General features: G+C 52.1%; 9 protein-coding genes and 1 non-coding gene across 10 annotated transcripts; 4 read left to right on the forward strand and 6 right to left on the reverse strand.

The window, feature by feature from the left end:
• Positions 1–185: 185 nt before the first annotated feature.
• On the reverse strand, positions 186–1,660 carry POX_c04139 (3-ketoacyl-CoA thiolase, peroxisomal; the record flags this gene model as incomplete). Its single annotated transcript, XM_050113023.1, has 4 exons — positions 186–613; positions 701–1,277; positions 1,338–1,518; positions 1,593–1,660. 4 exons carry the CDS (start codon positions 1,658–1,660, stop codon positions 186–188), a joined length of 1,254 nt encoding a protein of 417 aa, XP_049970579.1.
• Positions 1,661–2,615: 955 nt separating this feature from the next.
• Positions 2,616–3,706, reverse strand: POX_c04140 (uncharacterized protein; the record flags this gene model as incomplete). Its single annotated transcript, XM_050113024.1, has 2 exons — positions 2,616–3,565; positions 3,685–3,706. 2 exons carry the CDS (start codon positions 3,704–3,706, stop codon positions 2,616–2,618), a joined length of 972 nt encoding a protein of 323 aa, XP_049970580.1.
• A 917-nt stretch (positions 3,707–4,623) lies between these two features.
• On the forward strand, positions 4,624–6,149 carry POX_c04141 (uncharacterized protein; the record flags this gene model as incomplete). The annotated part of the gene is made up of 4 exons (XM_050113025.1): positions 4,624–4,714; positions 4,765–4,871; positions 4,946–5,933; positions 6,019–6,149. 4 exons carry the CDS (start codon positions 4,624–4,626, stop codon positions 6,147–6,149), a joined length of 1,317 nt encoding a protein of 438 aa, XP_049970581.1.
• Positions 6,150–6,184: 35 nt separating this feature from the next.
• On the forward strand, positions 6,185–7,884 carry POX_c04142 (uncharacterized protein; the record flags this gene model as incomplete). Its single annotated transcript, XM_050113026.1, has 3 exons — positions 6,185–6,268; positions 6,392–6,550; positions 6,616–7,884. 3 exons carry the CDS (start codon positions 6,185–6,187, stop codon positions 7,882–7,884), a joined length of 1,512 nt encoding a protein of 503 aa, XP_049970582.1.
• A 1,195-nt stretch (positions 7,885–9,079) lies between these two features.
• POX_tR085 lies at positions 9,080–9,171 on the reverse strand. The gene has a single exon. It is a non-coding gene; the product is annotated as a tRNA-Phe (tRNA).
• A 642-nt stretch (positions 9,172–9,813) lies between these two features.
• POX_c04143 (uncharacterized protein) lies at positions 9,814–10,727 on the reverse strand (the record flags this gene model as incomplete). Its single annotated transcript, XM_050113027.1, has 2 exons — positions 9,814–10,594; positions 10,687–10,727. 2 exons carry the CDS (start codon positions 10,725–10,727, stop codon positions 9,814–9,816), a joined length of 822 nt encoding a protein of 273 aa, XP_049970583.1.
• Positions 10,728–11,372: 645 nt separating this feature from the next.
• On the reverse strand, positions 11,373–12,825 carry POX_c04144 (Transcription factor iws1; the record flags this gene model as incomplete). Its single annotated transcript, XM_050113028.1, has 4 exons — positions 11,373–11,622; positions 11,685–12,163; positions 12,224–12,306; positions 12,384–12,825. The coding sequence occupies 4 exons, from the start codon at positions 12,823–12,825 to the stop codon at positions 11,373–11,375; spliced, it is 1,254 nt and encodes a 417-aa protein (XP_049970584.1).
• Positions 12,826–13,321: 496 nt separating this feature from the next.
• POX_c04145 (uncharacterized protein) lies at positions 13,322–13,761 on the forward strand (the record flags this gene model as incomplete). The annotated part of the gene is made up of 4 exons (XM_050113029.1): positions 13,322–13,334; positions 13,465–13,496; positions 13,558–13,624; positions 13,724–13,761. 4 exons carry the CDS (start codon positions 13,322–13,324, stop codon positions 13,759–13,761), a joined length of 150 nt encoding a protein of 49 aa, XP_049970585.1.
• Positions 13,762–14,317: 556 nt separating this feature from the next.
• Positions 14,318–15,768, reverse strand: POX_c04146 (Nucleoporin NUP57; the record flags this gene model as incomplete). Its single annotated transcript, XM_050113030.1, has 3 exons — positions 14,318–14,416; positions 14,476–15,131; positions 15,210–15,768. 3 exons carry the CDS (start codon positions 15,766–15,768, stop codon positions 14,318–14,320), a joined length of 1,314 nt encoding a protein of 437 aa, XP_049970586.1.
• Positions 15,769–16,433: 665 nt separating this feature from the next.
• POX_c04147 (NADH-ubiquinone oxidoreductase 20.8 kDa subunit) lies at positions 16,434–17,309 on the forward strand (the record flags this gene model as incomplete). The annotated part of the gene is made up of 4 exons (XM_050113031.1): positions 16,434–16,453; positions 16,554–16,781; positions 16,937–17,069; positions 17,211–17,309. 4 exons carry the CDS (start codon positions 16,434–16,436, stop codon positions 17,307–17,309), a joined length of 480 nt encoding a protein of 159 aa, XP_049970587.1.
• Positions 17,310–17,921: the final 612 nt, after the last annotated feature.

The following is a 17,921-nucleotide window of genomic DNA, read 5'->3' on the forward strand; positions in this document are numbered from 1 at the left end:
CTACCTCATTCTCAACCCCTACAGGTCTGAGCCAAGATGACCCGGCAAATCCAATTATAGACATAGAAGGAAGTAACTTCGGGCAATCACCGCGTAGCATCATTTGGATGGTAATTCAACGCCCCATTCTCATTTTTGGCGGGGAGGATTATCAACAGATTAAATTACATTCATGACATGACTTATTACAACTGCTCGTTGACAAACAAACCAGCCATACCCTGGCCAGTACCAATGCACATGCTGGTCACCAAAACCTTCTTCTTCGTCCGGCGAGCCTCACTCAGCACGGTGGCGATCTGACGAGCACCGGTGGCTCCGAGCGGGTGGCCCAGAGCGATGGCACCACCGCGCGGGTTGACCTTGGCGTGGTCCAGGCCCAGGTTCTGGACACAGTAGACAGCCATCGAGGCAAAGGCCTCGTTGATCTCGAAGATGTCAATGTCGCTCTTGTCAAGGTTAAACTTGCTGAGCAACTTGGGGATGGCAGCGGTGGGGCCGATACCCATCACGCGGGGAGGCACACCGGCGACGGTGGCGCCGCAGAACTTGGCCAGGATGGGCTGGTTGAGCTCAATGGCCTTGGAGCGCTTCATCAAGAGAACAGCAGCGGCTATTGGTGATGAGAGTTTTGAATTAGCGTCAATGTCGAGTGTGGTCAAGAAACACCGCTGGGGATAGCTTTGTTTTTTTTACTTACCACCGTCGGTAACCTGGCTGGAGTTTCCACCGGTGGACCGATCACCGAATTGAGGGAAGGCAGGGCGAATCTTCGACAGAGACTCAAAGGTGGTTCCGGGACGAATACCGTCATCCCGAGTCAGAGTGACCTGGTGCACCTCACCGGTCTTGGGGTCCTTGACCTTGGTGGTGATAGGGGCGATCTCATCATCGAACCAACCGGCCTTCTGAGCAGCCTCGGCACGGCGGAACGACTCCGCGGCGTATCGGTCCTGCTGCTCACGGGTGATACCAAAGTCCTTGCCAACATTCTCCGAGGTCTGACCCATGGGCTGCATGCAGTCGGCAGCCTCCTGGTTACGGAGGACCTCCTCGTTGAAGGGCTGGTCGAGACGGTCACCAGGGCCGGACATGAGCTCAGCACCCATGGCGATACCGATCTCGATAGACCCCATGGAGATCTGGTTGGCAATATCCTGCACAGCCTTGAGACCAGACGAGCAGAATCGGTTCACTGATGAGGCACCGGCGGTGTAAGGAATTCCAGCAGCCAGCGACGCAGCGCGGACCATATAGGCGGCCTTGGCCTCATTGACCTAGGAACAATATGAGCGATCTATTCAGGGATCAAAAACAAGACATTCAAGTGATCATACATTACCAAGGCACACATCCTCAATCAGGGCGGGGTCAATCTTCGACCTGGAGAGAGTCTCCTTCAGCAGCGCATATACCATGTAGTCCAACTCGGTGTCCTTGAATCCACCCTTGCGAGCCTTAGTCAAAGGTGTGCGCAGAGAAAGTGTGATAACAACATCGTCGGGGTTCTTCTGGGTACTGATGACATTATTAGCTTTTTGTGAAGACTTTCAGCTGCCCGAAAGGCGGCGCGGAGTTTTTTTTTTGCTCACATAGCGTTGAGTCCACTTCCGGAGCCCTTGAGGTGGCTCAGGATGGAGCTTAAACGGTCTGCGGCCATTGTGAAGTGAGTTTTGAGGGGCTGCTGTAAGAGCAGCAGTCAGTAAAGTGGTCACAAAGAGCTTTCGGGCGCAGTGGCTGGAAACGAATTGTCCACAAGTATCGAGTATTGCGGGGGAACACTCCGAGGGGCGATTGCACACAGCGCGGTGAAGTTGTCACGGAGCTGCGATGATCCACAGTCCAGCTGGAAAAGGCGTACTTACTTATCGAGTGATATAGAACAGGTATTGCAGAAGAGAAGGGAAGTGAGAGAGGAGAACGAGGAGAGAATGAAGTCAAGAAGTAGGAACGTGGAAAGGCGGAGACCCGCTGAGCTTCGACCGAAAGTGCCGAGGCAACTTGGGAGTACCTGGGGCTGGCCGCGGAGTTAGCCATCCGGGTACCCGAGACACAATATCTTGCATATATCTCCGCAGATTGAAAGTACCGGATACTTTATAACCGTTTGCCTGCGGGTCTCTCCACAATTTGGGGAAACGTGCCTAGGCTTTTTCTCGGGCCTCAAATACTTTTCTGATCTAACCGCGCAAGCGGCGCCCTACGAGAAACGACGACTGACATTCTAGGCCAGTCAAGCAGAAGGCTCAAATTAGAGTGGCAGGACTCTGCGCCTGTCACAGATCCGGTACACCAGGCGCAAGCATGCGTGAACATTCAAATGATGAACCTCGATCGTTTATTGGATGAACATGCTTGTAAATACTAACTCCTACATCGAAGGGGTGTTGATTAAAAGCCATTACACGCCCGGAAAGCTATTTTGGTGACTTGGTATTCTAACCCAAAAATTCGAAGGAAAAAAAAATGGATGAAATCAAAATCCATCAAAAGAAAGATCCCCGCTGTTATCCTGTCCCGCCCGTGTACCAAACCCCCCATCGGCGCCAGATTGCCATTCGCATTGATGCGTCTCATAGATGTTGTCTGTTGATTGCAAGCCCCATGGAATGAAATTACAGAAGCGAATGATGGCCAGCATCGTCGTTACTTACTATACTCCCAACTTCAGACCAGCTGGCGGGAGTTGCAACGCCATCTCCGAGCTGGTCACCCAAATCGCTCAAAGTTCCGTCGGAAGATGCGTCGTTTGATGCATTGATGTGACTGTAGCTACCGGCGATGGATGATGCCGACGAGACAGGTTGTTGGAGCTGATTATTGGGCCGGATATCTTCCAGGTCGGTAAGAAGATCCTGCGGCTGATTACTCTCCGGGGAAGAGCCTGGACGAGCATAGTAGATCTGGTCGTCAGCCTCGGTGTGGCTGGACTCGCTGCGGGCCGCAGCAGACACGGGTGTTTGCGATCGAGTGGGAGAGTCGGCGAACGGATCAAACAGCAGTTCCGAGGGTACTTCCGAGGTAGGTGTGAATTGCAGGATCGCCTCTGACGGGTGGTTGGATGTTGTCTCGGAAAGGATGTCGATGTGAAGTTCCGGACGCTCGCCACGAGGGCTTGCGACATGGTCATCCGTCGCGCCTCGACGCACCGGCTGCACAGCGCCTGTGTCGACGGCAGTAGAGTGAGCAGCAGGACCAGAGGGTCCTTCGCTGATCTCGTCTGTTGATGTGCGGAGGTTGCCATCCACGTCCACGAGGGTATCAAAGCTTCCCTGGCTGTGCGTGGAAGTCCTGCTTTTCCGCCGCGATTCCAGTAGAGCGGCTCGGCGCCTGATCTCCGCTTTGGCGATACGCCTGCGCTCTTCCGCAGCTTCTCCGATTTCTTCGGTCATGGATATGTCCTCCCGCCCTGGGGAGGCTGAATCGCGTGGTTGAACCTCATCGCCGAGGTTGTGCAGGGCCAGGGCGATTTTACGTCGGGAGGTGGTTACCCATTGCTGGAATTGGGGTGACTGGTAAACAGCCACGCCAGCTGCTACGAGGACAGAGACCGTGACGATAATGCCTGCGATCACGTTGTTAGCACAGGACTTTTCCAAGGGGGGTCAAAATGCAATTTTGGCGCACCGCCTCTCTCAGACGGCCATCTGGGAGAGGATCAGAGAAACCACTTCGTTGACGAACCTTTGGCGAGAGGAGCGGGCATGTTGGAAAATAAGCCCAGTGTCGCCCGGTCGGCACAACACTCCTTCTGTTCCTTCTTCTTCTGTCTTCCTCTTTGAAGACTTTCTGAAACGGCAAAGCTCCAGCCCAGACTAGGATACCTCCTCCAGTGGTAAACTACACACCGTGCATCGATGATGCCTGGATTTCTTTTCTTACATAAACCCCCGCAGCACATGACATGGGGCTTTGGTCCCCCGGACTTGGGTGGCAAGTCGAGACGGTCAGAACTCCAGAAGCAGCGCATGCACTCTCCAGGTTGAACTAATATCTCCTTACATTCCTATCTCTAGAGGATGTATGACTTGAACAGTGTTGTAGATCTCTTTATCATTGGAGAGATGCATCACGACACGTCCATACATGCCTACTAGTCGTCTCTCAGCACTCAGAGGCTGTCAACTAAAGGCTGGAGAGGGCGATGTACGTTGATACTCAATCTTCAGTAGTTCCCTGAGAAGAGGCGACGACTTTGAAGGTCGTACGCTCAGTTGTATATGAGGATGATTTCTCATGCGCTTTTGCCTAATCATGCAAGGACAGCGGTATTCCCATAATATGCCCTTTCGGAGGGGTCGTAGGACACCTCCGAATCCATTGGCACAGATGATTGACAAAACAAGCAACCAGCTTGAAGCATTACTTCAACAAGGTCCAGGGCTTGCGACAATGAGCAAGATTTATCGAGACCCTGAGATGGTGGAATGCTGTTTTATATGTCACAGTCCGATAAGTATGCCTCGACCATGTCCAGCAGAGGTTCGAGATCTCATACGGTTTACACCGCCTTTGAACGCGTTCCCCGCGTCTGCCACCGCTGAATAAATTCCAAGTCGTAGAACGGTGATTCCATAAGCAAACCAATTCGAGATCGCCGCGGCGAGACCTGAAAAATAAAAGATGTCTCACCAATCCTCGCAGTTCCAAAGACCACTGACTCTGACGGAAGAGTTGGAGAAGCTGGAACAATCTATCACACTCACGCTGCAAGGTAGGTTGTCCAACATCAACAAATCAACACCCAGGCTCTAATGGCTGCAGAAATCGATCACAACTTCAGTCAAGCTCACCGAATCGTCACGACGAGCATTCTGCCCCTGGTAGAGCAGTATGCCGGGCATTCTCGGGATGTCTGGGAAGGTGCAAAGGTACTGAATCGGTTCCCTATCGAGATGGACCCCCACCCAAGACCTATGCGACAGACGCTAATTTGTGCGCCCAGTTCTGGAAACAATTCTTCGAGGCCAGCGCCAATGTGTCGCTTTCCGGGTACGAGGAGAAACCTGAGGGGGATGACACGGTACAGGAAAATACGGCGACTGAAGAAGAGCTCTCCGTCGACGTAACCCAGACCACGACCACGGATGAAAGCGAGCATTCCTACGATACACCTTCGTCTCGGCCACACAACAAGCGCACGGATCAGGAAGACAATGCCGACTTGACCGAGCTTGCGATATCCTCGCACAGTACTCCACGTGTGCACGCGCAGCCCTCCGAGGAGGACGAGACCATCTCCTCTTTTGATCATTCCTCTTCCTACGAGGACCTACGAAGGCAGATCAATGAAGACAAAGCGCCATTCGGCATGCCCGACTCATCTACCTTGCCACCCACTCCGGGCCGTCAAACTTTTCTGCCCCCGGATGCCTCCGTCACTCCAATGTCTTCGCCATTCATTCCCCCTGTGTCCTCGACCAAGTACACATCCGCATCGCGTGGAGACTCTCGGTACCAGAAACCGTCCGATCCTGTCCTGCACCGTGTTCTCGACAAAACGTATCGTGTCCAAGCAACTCCGCTTGGAAAAGGCTTTCGCAATGTGGATCACGGCGTGAACCCGCATTCGAAGTTCACAGTCACCCCGCAGGCGGCGGCGGCTACCACCTCCGGCTCTCGATACGCAATGGATGAGTCTCCGATCTCGAGTCCCGAGCCAGAGGCTCCGCGACTACACTCGGAAATATTCTCATCTCCCATCAAGGGCCTCGATGGAACTCCGGGAACCAGTCGCAAGCGACGCACCAGTAGCAACCTGGTCCGCGGCACCCCAAAGCCCGGGGTCAGTGTTTTGACCCCCGCCAAGAAGCAGGGCGGCCATCGGCCTGTTTGGGACAGTGATGACGATTTCGAAAACGAAGACTTCGGCCCGAGCCCTCCAAAGACTATGCAATTTCACATTCCCCAGAGCCGGCTGATGAAGACGCCCGGTAGGTCCTGATTTCTGATGCCTTCTCTCTGGACGAGAATATTCCGGTCACCTTTAGCTTGAGTTTAACTAACTGTCGCCTGAAGCCAAGGAAGCATCAAAGCGGATCGTGACCGATTTGCTAGCCACTGCAGGAGCAGGCGACCTCACAGAAGACTTTGACGATAGCCCGGGCGTGGTCAAGCGAACAGAGTACCTCGAGGATGATACTTTCTAGAACCATAAAGCCGACTGATCAACCAAACAAAACAAATGAGCCGAGGCTCTTCTGTCTGGGTGGATCATTCTTGGCTTGACCAGCAATTTCAGAATGGTCTTTTCAACTTTGCCGATGGGGTATGGTAAGATTTGCTCTCATGACAGGTAGATAAAAGGCATGTATGCCACGATAGTATCGCAAATGTTGGGAGTTGGCTCCCTTAAAGCGGTCTGAGCACCGATGACCCTGGTCCTCGTTAGGCTTCCATCGATCGCCTGCTAGATTCCGTTTGCCCCCTCAACCGTCTCCCGGGGTTGTTGTTGTTGTTGACGCAACATATCCGCCTTCTTTGTTCGAAGTCTCATGCAAGGAAAGCTTGGCGGGAAGCTGTTCAAGCCGGCGTGTTTCCCATGATCAAGGTCAGCTACATATCTTCAATCCAGCGTTGGTCATCGAGATTAGCAATCTGCTGACACCCTGGTAGATGAAGGTACCCACACAGCTCAAGGGCAAGTTCGCGATCTTCCAGGGAACTCGCAACATCACGCCATTGCCGACTCTAATCATCGGGGCTGGTTTGGGTGGCATCTGCCTCGCTCATGCGCTCAAGAAGAGGAACATTCCTTTTAAACTGTTTGAGAGGGACGAGAAGGGCCTCGCTCGTGACCAGGGGTACAGGCTTCGAATCACTCAGCATGGTATAGACGCATTGAAGGAATCGCTAGCCCCCGACCTGTTTACTCTTTTTGAGCGAACCTGCGCCGGTGCGCCCACAATTGGGGTTCGCGTCAAGCCAGATGGATCTCCCATACCTGCTCCATCGGGCTTCGGCCCACCCGCCCGCGCTCAGGCTCAAGCTTACACTGTCGATCGATCGGTCTTTCGAGAGGCACTCCTCCGTGAGCTGGAGGGAGACGTCTTCTTCGGGAAGTCCTTTGAAAGGTATTCCCTGCATGATGATCGAGTGACAGCGACTTTTGCGGACGGAACTTGCGAAGATGGCCATCTATTGATTGGTGCGGATGGAGTTCGATCTCGGGTTCGCAAGCAGCGGCTTCCTGCGTTTGAAGGCTTAGACACCGGCATGCGAATTATCTATGGGAAGACGCCTATGACTCCAGAGTTTACTAAGAGGCTTGCGGAGGAGTACCGACAGGGAATGAGTCTCGCCCTTGATCCGCAAGACCCGTCTCAACTGTGCGTCTTGTTTGAGTCCATCTACTTTCCTCGTGCGGGTGAAGTCGCCAGTTTCAAGCTGCCTGATCCCTACATGTACTGGGTTCTCTGCATCGAGCGATCACGTCTGGGCGGGGTTGGACGTAATGGGTGGCACGCCACTCCCCAGGACTCGATGGCCGTGTCACTTAAGCTCACGCAGTTCTGGAATTCCTCTCTCCGGGTCATCTTTGAGATGCAGGATCCGACTCAATCTGCGATGAGAACAATCCTGTCTGCTCCGCCTGAGATCAAGCCTTGGGAACCTTCTCGTCGAGTCACTCTGCTCGGCGATGCTATTCACGTTATGCCCCCGACCGGGGCTATGGGTGCAAACACTGCCTTGCGGGACGCGGCTGATCTCGCGCGACGCATTGCCCACGTGGGCGGGCTTGGGGGAGTCGATGGGGCCCTCATTGGAAATTACGAGGCGAGCCTGCGTGAGTTTGCGAAGTCGGCCATCGAGCTGAGCTTTGAAGGCGGTAGGAAAAGCTTCGGACTGGGTCCTGTTGAGCAGTGCAAGAAGATTTTACTTTGATACTGGATAGAGCCTCATGGACGATGTTAAGATTGGCTGGTTGAACCTCGAGCCTGTGGTTGCTGGGCTACTTGAAAGATGACTCTCCGTTTTTCTTCATCCGTCTGGCCCAAGTGGACGTTGAGTTTGTGGTGTTTTTTGTGGGGCGTTTCCCTTGAAGCTTGGTTCGCTCGCTTTCGTGGCAAGGTATTGGGACTGGTTCATAGAGATGCGGTCGCGCTACAAACACGTATGTATATTGGCGTGCACCTATGTCCTCGAGCAAGGTGTTTCCGATAAGCCTGGAGAAGGGGCCCTTTCGGTATTCGACAGTCCTGGATTCCCTTTCTAGCATATACGTCGGGGAATGAAATATCATAACAAAAATACAGCGGCCGTGTTCAACCTGGAAGGAAAGATTGCATGGGAGCAAGCCATGATGCAGGTGAAAATGAGGACGCCCGGGCGATGGACATACATGCGAGTCATATGTAGACTGGAGTCCTAGATGTCCACCTGTGGACAGGGTCACGAGTGAATCTTAGCTAGGTAGGTGTCTAGGTGCCTACCCTGGTAGGAGGTAGCACTCCTTATTTAAATGGTTGACAGATTTTGAGGCGTGGATTCTCATACTTGACATGGGAAGTTTGCCCGCACCTTTCGAGCCAGCCTCAAATCTGATTCTCCCTTGACTGCGTGAGCTAGGTTGCGTTCACTTTCTCTCTAGCGATCTTGTCTCGATACAGGAGCCACGCACGGTCGGTACCTACTTAGGCAGTCCAGTGATTCGGTGCTGGAAATGTACCACTGCAGCACACACGCTGTATGGGTGCACACCTACCCATGGATGGCGCTGTCAGGTAATACCTAGGACTGGAATTAGGTAGCTGGTGCCAGGTAGGTAAGTGAAAGAGCCCGCTTAAGCGAAAGCTGGAGGTATATATTTGCATCCGTGGTCGGGCAGTTAAACACCCGGAGTGAACCTGTCACCAACCCCATCCATTCTAATCTCGAGATACACCTTCCATGGGCTCAACGGCCTGTTCCCGACATATCAAGTTGAGACAAGGTGAATAGGATAGATCATGAAAAAAAAGACATGGTGTATTTATAAAATTAGACCGAAAAGGGTTCGTGGTCGCGATGGATCACCATGTTGACATGCGGTTGAGTACTATATACGCCGGTTGAAGAGATAGAAAAAGACAAAAAGAAATGGGACAAGCCAGGCTCGAACTGGCGACTTTACGATAACAGAGACAGAAGTTGTTCTTCAGTCGTACACTCTCCCAGCTGAGTTATTATCCCATTTGATGAATTCCTGGGCTCTTTTACAAAATATGAAGGATAATTCTGTTTAGAAACCATCACATTTTAATACTCATCCCTTGAGCTTTCTATTTTGCGGTTTTTTAGTCTTCAATTTATTTTTCCCTCAGTAGAACATTGACCCTATAACTCCATGGACCGTCCTACTAAAATTCTGATTGAATAGTGATCATGATCAAATTGTATTCATTAACCTCCAGATGAAAATGCCAAAACACCATTCCCGATCTGCTAATTATCATACATGCCGAGCAAACATAGAGAGGATCGAATTCCAGTTCGTGCTGTCCTCCGCCCGGATTAAATAGATGAGGAGACAGAAGATGGGGGACGTGGGAGGAGACACGAGTGATTGGTATGTTCGTGGGTCGAGGGTCGAGGTCTAGTCGATAAGCGTGGAAGTGTGTTTTTCGGCCACTTTGGAGAGGGTCAGGTCGTGGCTAGGAGCCAACATTCAGTCTCGTCTCCTTCAGAGATGTGCACATGTCCCGCACGATTAATAGGAATTAATGAATCATCATAGGCCGTTGAATTGGGGAGCTTCCGAGCGCTTCCAGATGGTCGTGTCGGAGTTCAACAACAAGGAACAACAATGAGAGACCCCATGGGTGCAGGACTGTTTTAGGCTTTCTTGTCACCCTCAGTCTTTTTCTCAGCGGAAGTCTCCTTCTTGTTCTCCTTGTCCCCGTTCTTTGACTCGTCCTTAGAGTCATCCTTGTGCTCAGCATCGCCATTGTGTTCATCGTGCTTGATGTGCAAAGATTGGTGCTTGGACTTCAGACGCTGCTCCTCGGCAGCAACCATGTCCTTCCAAAGATCAGCCTGATCATGAGCCTCAGAGTGGACCGGGGCGGGCTCAGCAGCGTCCTCGGCCGGCGTCTTCTTGTTCTTCTTGGCCGACTCAAGGATACCACGGCCACGACGCTGGTCCGAGATCTCGAAAGCAGCGGAGGCGCAAAGGACCGCCAAAGTCAGACCCTGGGCGTAGACACGTGCCTGCACGATCTTTTGTTGCCCGGAAAGGTAAGGGTTGCGGCTGACGAGCACGAAGGAACCGACCATGGAGGCGACCCATGTGGCGCCGACAATCTTGTACTTTTCGCGGCGAGCGAAAGCGAGGGCGCGGTCGGTGAAGCTCATTCCGCGCATCTCCTCAGCATGTAGTCGGTCCTCACGGTTCTCGTACCACATCTTCGCCGCATTCTGCTGCTTCTCAAACTCCCGCGAGGCATGATCGGCAGCGATGATACCGACAAAGGTTCCCGATGATGTCACCAGGAAAGCCTTCATGGGGATGGTCAAATTGCGAATAGTGTGGTATCGACGAGAAGCGAGCATGACACCCGCAGAGCCGGCCATGAGACCGACAATGCCGCCGATGGTGCCGCCCTTGACGACATTGCTAGACAGACAGATACTATGTCAGAATGGCATGACACGGAAGGCGATTGGAGCAAGCCGGAGCTTTGTGGAGGGGGGTGTTGGATCTCGTACGGGTAGTGCGCGTCCTCTTCTTCCTTGGTGAGCAATTTCATGATGATGGTATGAGTGCGATTGTAATGGTGATATGTACTGTGCAAGGGTAGGTCCGATGAGGGAAAGGGTTGGGGTTATAAATCACAGTGAAGGTTCTGAGTGCCCGATCGATTACAAAAAGCAAAGGCCGCCGGAAGAAATTCAGTATGACGTGAGCATGCGGGATCTGCTCCAAGTGACGGCACCTCCGGCGAACGGCGATGGATCGGCCGGGACTATTTCGGATTCGGCCAAGGCTCGGATTCGCGCTTTGGGGAGCGCAGCCTAGTCGAGCGCCGGAAATATCGGCGAGGAATGACGTCGCCTATTTTGTAGCACTAGACAGATATCTTTTCGATAAGAATAGACGATAGGAGGTAGACATGATAATACAAGCTTGAATTGACCATTCTTTGCCAGCGTTAACCTTATGGTAGAATGACTAATATGCACACGAACGTGACAGCTGAATGTTTCTCTCTTACGATCAATACCCCAAAAAGATGAAAGAACCCGATCCCTCCCGAACGCCGGACCATGTCAACAACAAAAAAAGAAAGTCAAATCAGTCAGGTGACGGCAAACCCCCAAGTTAGCCTGAAGACTTGAAACACCACCACAACTCAGTCCCAATTGCAAATACCCGGTGAAAAAGGCCTCTGAATTTACCGACGAGACGCCTTTTGCGCCGCGCTGTGGCGGGCTTGCATTTTGCGGAACCGATCCTCACCACTACTTCCCAACGGTCGCGCAAACTTGCTCTCTTGTACAGCGATCTGTCGGGGCACAATGGTGTAGGTCACATTGGTGCGGTCCACGCGGGCGCGATTGGCAAGACGAGGAGGAAGCTTCGCACGAGCACGAGCCTCGGCGGCCACAACCTCGGTGGGAAGCTGGGTGCGCTTGACCACCTTACTACAGAGACTGTTAGCAGGGAACACGAAGAAAGCACGAATGGGGATCTCCTAGACACATACGTGGGATCAAAGTCCACCTGCTGGTAGACGCGCTTGGAGTAGTCGTCGTTGCGCTGGAGGATTGGTCGCGTCCACTCCGCCAGCAGTTTCTCCGCCATATTCTTGATACGTCGCTCGGTGCGTCTGCTCTTGGTGTAGAAAACCATGACCTTACCAATGCCGCTCGCAATCAGGGCATCCTTCTGGATCGGAAGTTTGGTAAGAGCGGTCAACAGATCTCGCTGAATATTGTACGCGGGCATGGATCCGTCGTCTAGGGGCTCGAGGAAGAAGCGGACGGCCTCAAGAAGGTTGATCTCGGGGTCGACTAGACTGTTGATGTACTGATTGCGATTGAGAAGCATGATGACTTCGGGAAGAAGCTTGAGCTTGTGCATGGCAGGCTTGCCCTCTTGGCGGTTGATGGCGTCCATTTGTGCGGCATGGGTCATGCGCTTCCGCATATCTTCGATTTCGGCATCGGCCATGGCTTCGAGGTCCTGGTGGAGCAATATATTAGCCTGTGCAGACTCAAACTAGTTGATTGGGCCAAAGCATACAATTCCATCCTGCTTACGAGAACGTCTCTTGGTGGGCTTTCGAATGGCCTCGTCCATAGCACGGTCGAGGGCCCGGCGGCGTCCTGTAGTGGCTTGTTTTTAGCATCATATTGCCGATGGGGTTTGTGTAATAATCAAAAGAAAAGAAGCAACGACTTACGAGTCTCGGGATCCAAAGTTTCCTCATCGGTAGGAGGAGAAGCATCTTTCTTCTTCCGTTCCTTGCGACGGGACGACCCCTCATCACCTCCATCATCCTGGGCACGGCGGCTCTTCTTCTCACGACGGCCTTCCTTGCGGCGCGAGGAACGAGCCTCGCCCTCCTCGCTGCGCTTGCGCTTATGACGGCCGATGAGCTTCAGGTTTTCCTCGTCGATAGCGAGCTGAGGGCGATCGTCAACATCAACGGTTTCAGGGTTGAAGTCCTCAAACTGCGCCTCGTCAACCTCCGACAAGATGGATTCATCGTCCGAGATTCCTCCTTCGTCATCATTGTCATGGGTCTCAAGCGCATCATCGTTATCGCCGGCAGTTGTTGGCACTTTCTCGGGCTCGGGAGAGGCAGCAGCCGAGCCAGCGTGGTGCTCAGGTGAGGCGGACATGGTTTGGATGAGATAGGTCGGGGAGGGTCGAAAAGTGTGAAGAGAGGTGATTGTTTATGTCAATGTGGGGGAAAGTCGAAAAAAAGGCAGGAGTGGGAGTGTTCGAATCTTTTGGCTAGCGAGTAGCAAGACCAGAACGCGGTTGATATCAAGTAATGGCTTCTGAGGCTCAGCAAAAGCCGAACCGCAAGTGGCGATCGGGCAGCAAAAAATACTCGATGCGCGAGCGGAGAATATTAGAGTTGTCAAAGAAAAAGTTTCGAGAGTGGCAGTGAATGGGGATTTGGCGAAAGTGAGGGAGTGGATAGTGGGAGGTAGGTGTGAGCTTGGAGCGGACGATTAGTGAAGGCGAGAATGACTGGTCTGTGCTCCCGTGATTTCTTTGCTTGGTCAAGTCCGCCCAACTTCCGCGGCTTGATCCTCTGATAAGTTTCAATCTCGATTCGTTTCACTTGTCATCACTCACTCCAAACAAACTCGCTATCTCTTCGTCATCATGTTTGCTCCCGGTATGTTTCTGCTTTTCTAAGAGCCCCCATATATTTGGGCATATCCTATGCCTGGAGTGATAGTGATGCCAGTATCCACGCAGCCTTTTACTGTCCATCTGACTGACCGTTCCCTCGTCTTGAAATCCAGGCCAAGAACAGCTTTCCAAGGAGGAGATCCGCGTACGTTTGAATTGCCCAATCGAACTTGCTTCGAAGGGGGCAGACTCTGACATCTCAATAGGCTGGTGAAATCGAGGCGAGCCAGACCGTCCAGATGGCGGTGCTCGGCGGCGTCCTTCTCTACCTGTGTAAGTTGAACTAAGACTGCGCCGTCTCCCTTCTTGGATGCTTCGTAATGCGAAAAGCATACTATAAGTGAGAAGTCGGGATTGATGATGTTTCAATAGCTCCGTTCGCCATCGACTTCGCCCGCAAGTTCCTCTAATCGTGTCGCCGCGAACTTGAATTCTTGCCTTTTGTCTTCGAAACACTGCTGCAATACTCGATTATATCAACGTCAACAAAGGCATTGATTTCCCTTCTTTCAAAAGAAGGGCCCAGCTTCCGTTGCGATGTTTTGTTGCCATGCACTTGAATATGAGAAAGAACTCCGCCAACTACAATATTCTCCGGAGCCTGGGTGGAGACCATGTGTCCTGGCTTCCAAAATGTATTACTACAAAACTTTATATGACCTCAAGGCTGTGACATTTCTGTTCCGTATTGCTTTGATACATATTATCAAGATTCGACTTGAACCACGCGAAGGATACTCATAAGGGTTGGCAGTGCCAACTTATCAAATCGTAACTTATTCGCCTCGAGCGTGAGTCAGCTAGCATTTATTATTGGGCAAGGAAATGCCGGATTGATGGACCTGAATTCAGAAAGCATCGAAGATGGTCATCCAGAACACCGATACTCCGTTCCCAATGATATTTTCAATCACCAAAGCGCAGGAAACATCCCGAGAAGCCTAGAAGCCAGATATGTTGCATCGTCTATTTCCCACCCAGCTTCTGTGTCTCCTCAAAGTCTTTCTTGACTACCTCCATTTCCTTCTGCAAATGCTGAATCTGGACATGATAATCATCGAGAATCTGTATGGAAAGTGGGTTAGAGAATGCAATGAATGGCCAGAGTTGAGATCAGAGCATACCTTCTTCGCCGTCTTCATGGTCTGTTCATCGATCTCATCTTCTGCGCGATTCGTCATGTTTGCCCCGGCACGATCCATCTCAGCCTGCAGACGCTTCGAGTGCTCGTGAATCGCAAGCATGCGAGCCCAAATTTCCTCTCCACGGCCCGTCAATGATGGGTCAAACACTTCCCTCTCCAATTGAATCAGCTTCTTCTTGAGCTCCTCCTCGGCGTCGTCCATGGCATATCCTCGATTGCGCAGCATTTGCGTCTTGGCTGCTAGAGCCAGACACCTCTTACTCAGGACAATGTGCTTGCGGCGAGCGTCTGCGACCTTGACCGAGATTTTCAAGTCGTGCCTCGATAGTAAATCCGTCAAGCAGTTGTTGATTTCGTGCAAGCGTGTCTGCATAATGGCGAGGAAGTCTTTCTGGCGCTGGGCTCGCTTGCCGAGGTCAATGAAGCCCTTGACCAAGACGGGGACGTATCCTGACCCAGGGCGTTTCTTCAGGGCCTCTTCCCATTTCGTGGCATCATCCTCGACGCTGGGCTGATAGAAGGGCGCATTATCGTCGCCGACGTGATTGTAAAGATAGGCGCGGAAAGGAGAAGATTGGATTTGCGCGTCCCACTTGTCCCGCACGATCGCAATCTGCATTGGGACGGTTCGGTGTACTGTAGCCATGATTAACAAAGTCAGCTCTTGTCAAATCGAGAAGAGGCTGCGAAATCGTAGATGGAGGGAATGTTTACCTCCTGTGATTGCACGCCCCGGCGACCACAAAGTCGAGGATAGTGACTGCTCCTGCGATTGACCCTGAGGTTGGACCATTGTTGTTTGTCCGAACTGCGACTGCTGCTGCTGCTGCTGCTGTGGCTGCTGCTGAGGCGCCTGGCTATTGGCCCCTAGAGTCGACCCGAAGAGGCCAGTTCCGGTCGCAGGCTGTTGCGTTTGTTGCTGCGCCGCATTCGCACCAAACAGACTCGTAGCGGGCTTCTGCGCGGTAGCACCGAACAGGCTAGGCGTCGGCTGTTGAGAGGTTGCCCCAAAGATACTGGTAGCTGGCTTCTGCGCAGTACTGGAGCCAAACAAGCCGCCTGTCTGAGTGTTGGTCTGAGCAGGTGCTGCAGCTGCAGCACTTCCAAATAAGCCAGTGCCGGTTGTGCCTTGCTGTTGATTCTGGGTTGTGTTGCCGAATAGACTCGAGCCCGTTCCACCCGTTGTATTTGATCCAAGACCGCCAAAGGCACTCGGTTTGTTGGCGGTGCTACCAAATGGGCTCGCACTGGCGGTATTGCCGAAAAGAGACATATTGGACGTCTTGGAGAAGACACACTAGGGTACGTCGCAAGAAAAAAAAACGGTCGATCGGCAATTCCTCGACACGACTTCGGACGTGTACGATTCCCGTCGCGTAATAATCGATGAACCAGATATCCAGCTGCAGGCACCGTTGACTTCAAGATCGCATGGTTGAGCGATTGGAGGAAAGGAGAGTTGGGCAGATGAGCCGGTGACCGCTGGAGAGCTTCGCGAAGAGCAGAACCTCTAACCAGTCGGAGCTGTGCTTTGTTTTGCATCACGTGATACATCCAGTGTGAGCATGTTCGAGCGGCTCTCACACCGCAAACGTCACGATACAAAACGATATTTAGGAGATATACTTGCTGCTATGTATTGAAGAGTTAGTCAATAGAGCTCAAATGTAGCATTGTACGCTAAGGATTCCTTGTATCAGTCTAGCAACGATGTATACCTTCTTTACTATGGCAACTGCAGATCCAGCTTGTACTGTACTTAGTTGAAGTACAGACGGAGTACCCTTGTGATTATCTCAGCAGTGCCCTTCTGGCCAATCAGCATACCCCAAAAGAAACCGACCTTTCAATTCCACCGCAACCCGCAGCTTCACGAAGGTCACTGTCCACGTCAATTCACCATACAAGTCTCCCTCAAACTCACCAGTCACCGTCACAATGGCTCAGCGGGATCCTCAGTATGCCTCCAAGCTCCAATCCCAGACCACTTGGTCATTCCCAATCTCCCTTTTCACCATGTATCTGCCGAGACTAATCATGCTATCCCTCGACGATCAGATTCAACCAGCATGTCCTCGTGGACACCACACCCATGCCGGATCACATCCCCAAGGTGGAGGAGATTGGAGCCACTTCGGCCTATCTGACCAGTGCGGCGTACTTCATCGGCGACCGCTGCAAGGCCTTCAATGACGATTTCATGAAGTGCAAGGACGAGGCCAACGGCCGCGGAGAGATTGAGTGCTTGAAGGAGGGGCGCAAGGTGACGCGCTGCGCTGCTAGCGTGTATGTTTACTTGATCAAACTTTGCTCTCTCGGTTCCGGAGTAATCAGCGATCCGACGGGAATTAACGACGGAATTTGATGGTTTATCCGGGGGAGAAGCATCGGCGCGCCGACAAGCTACAGATTGACTAATTGTGTCATGTTCTTGCAAACAGGATCAAGGACATCAACACCCACTGCCTGGACCAGTTCAAGGCTCACGCCGATTGCCTCGAGAACAACAACCACTACTTGTTCGAATGCCGTAAGGCCGAGGTCTCTCTCAACAGCTGCATCTTCGACAAGCTGGTACGGACTCATATCCCAAACTCCCCTATGTTGTGCAATTGCAGTCGCGCAAGCGATCTACGCATAACCCCCCGGAATGGTTTTTTTTATTTGCAAATTGACTTACCTTTTCCTCGTTTCTTCCTTCTTTCGCATCTACAGGGCCTGAAGAAGACTATCCCCGGTGCTCCCGAGAACCAGGTCCCCGTTCACTTGCGACCCAAACAGAAATACGCCCAGTACCCTGGACCTCAGTACTAAAGAAAAAAAATGGACCAAAAGAACGATCTCAAGGTGATCTTGTCTGCTCCTCCGGCTCATCGCCTTCCACGCCACCCTTCTAACCCACCCTACCTTTCACCTGTCCTCGATCGTCTACCCGGAAAACCTCCAGCCTGGGACTTGCCGCCCTGCTCCGAGAGTTATCGGTAATTTTTTTTCCCGCCTCTTTCTCATCTTCTTCTCAGTGTCTGCTGCTCTAAACTAGATGCGCAAGCGGTCCTTGCATCTCATCTATAGTTTTCCGTTTCTTGCTTTTTGCCCTCCCCCTTTTGGTCTTCTGGTGCATGTTGCGTGTGTAAATATCTATTGGCATCAGAAATGGTTATGAATTCCTTGAGTTTGAAAGCATTCAATGTAAATGTAACGTAGATTGATGATCCGCAAGTCCCATCTGATTACCTAGATTCGACTGTGTTACCAAAGGTGTGACGCAAAATGCAATCCATGTCACATGGAGTAAGGTCAAGTTGTTTCATTGCCGTCGAGTCAAGCGTACTATCCAGCGGGCAGGTACCTCGGAAGTGATACATCATCATGTATATATAGTCCTTCACCACCCATTTATTACCTACGTATTTACTGTTTCATCCC

Source organism: Penicillium oxalicum, chromosome III (assembly GCF_001723175.1).
Source record: "Penicillium oxalicum strain HP7-1 chromosome III, whole genome shotgun sequence".
In the NCBI taxonomy this organism is placed as follows: Eukaryota; Fungi; Ascomycota; class Eurotiomycetes; order Eurotiales; family Aspergillaceae; genus Penicillium; species Penicillium oxalicum.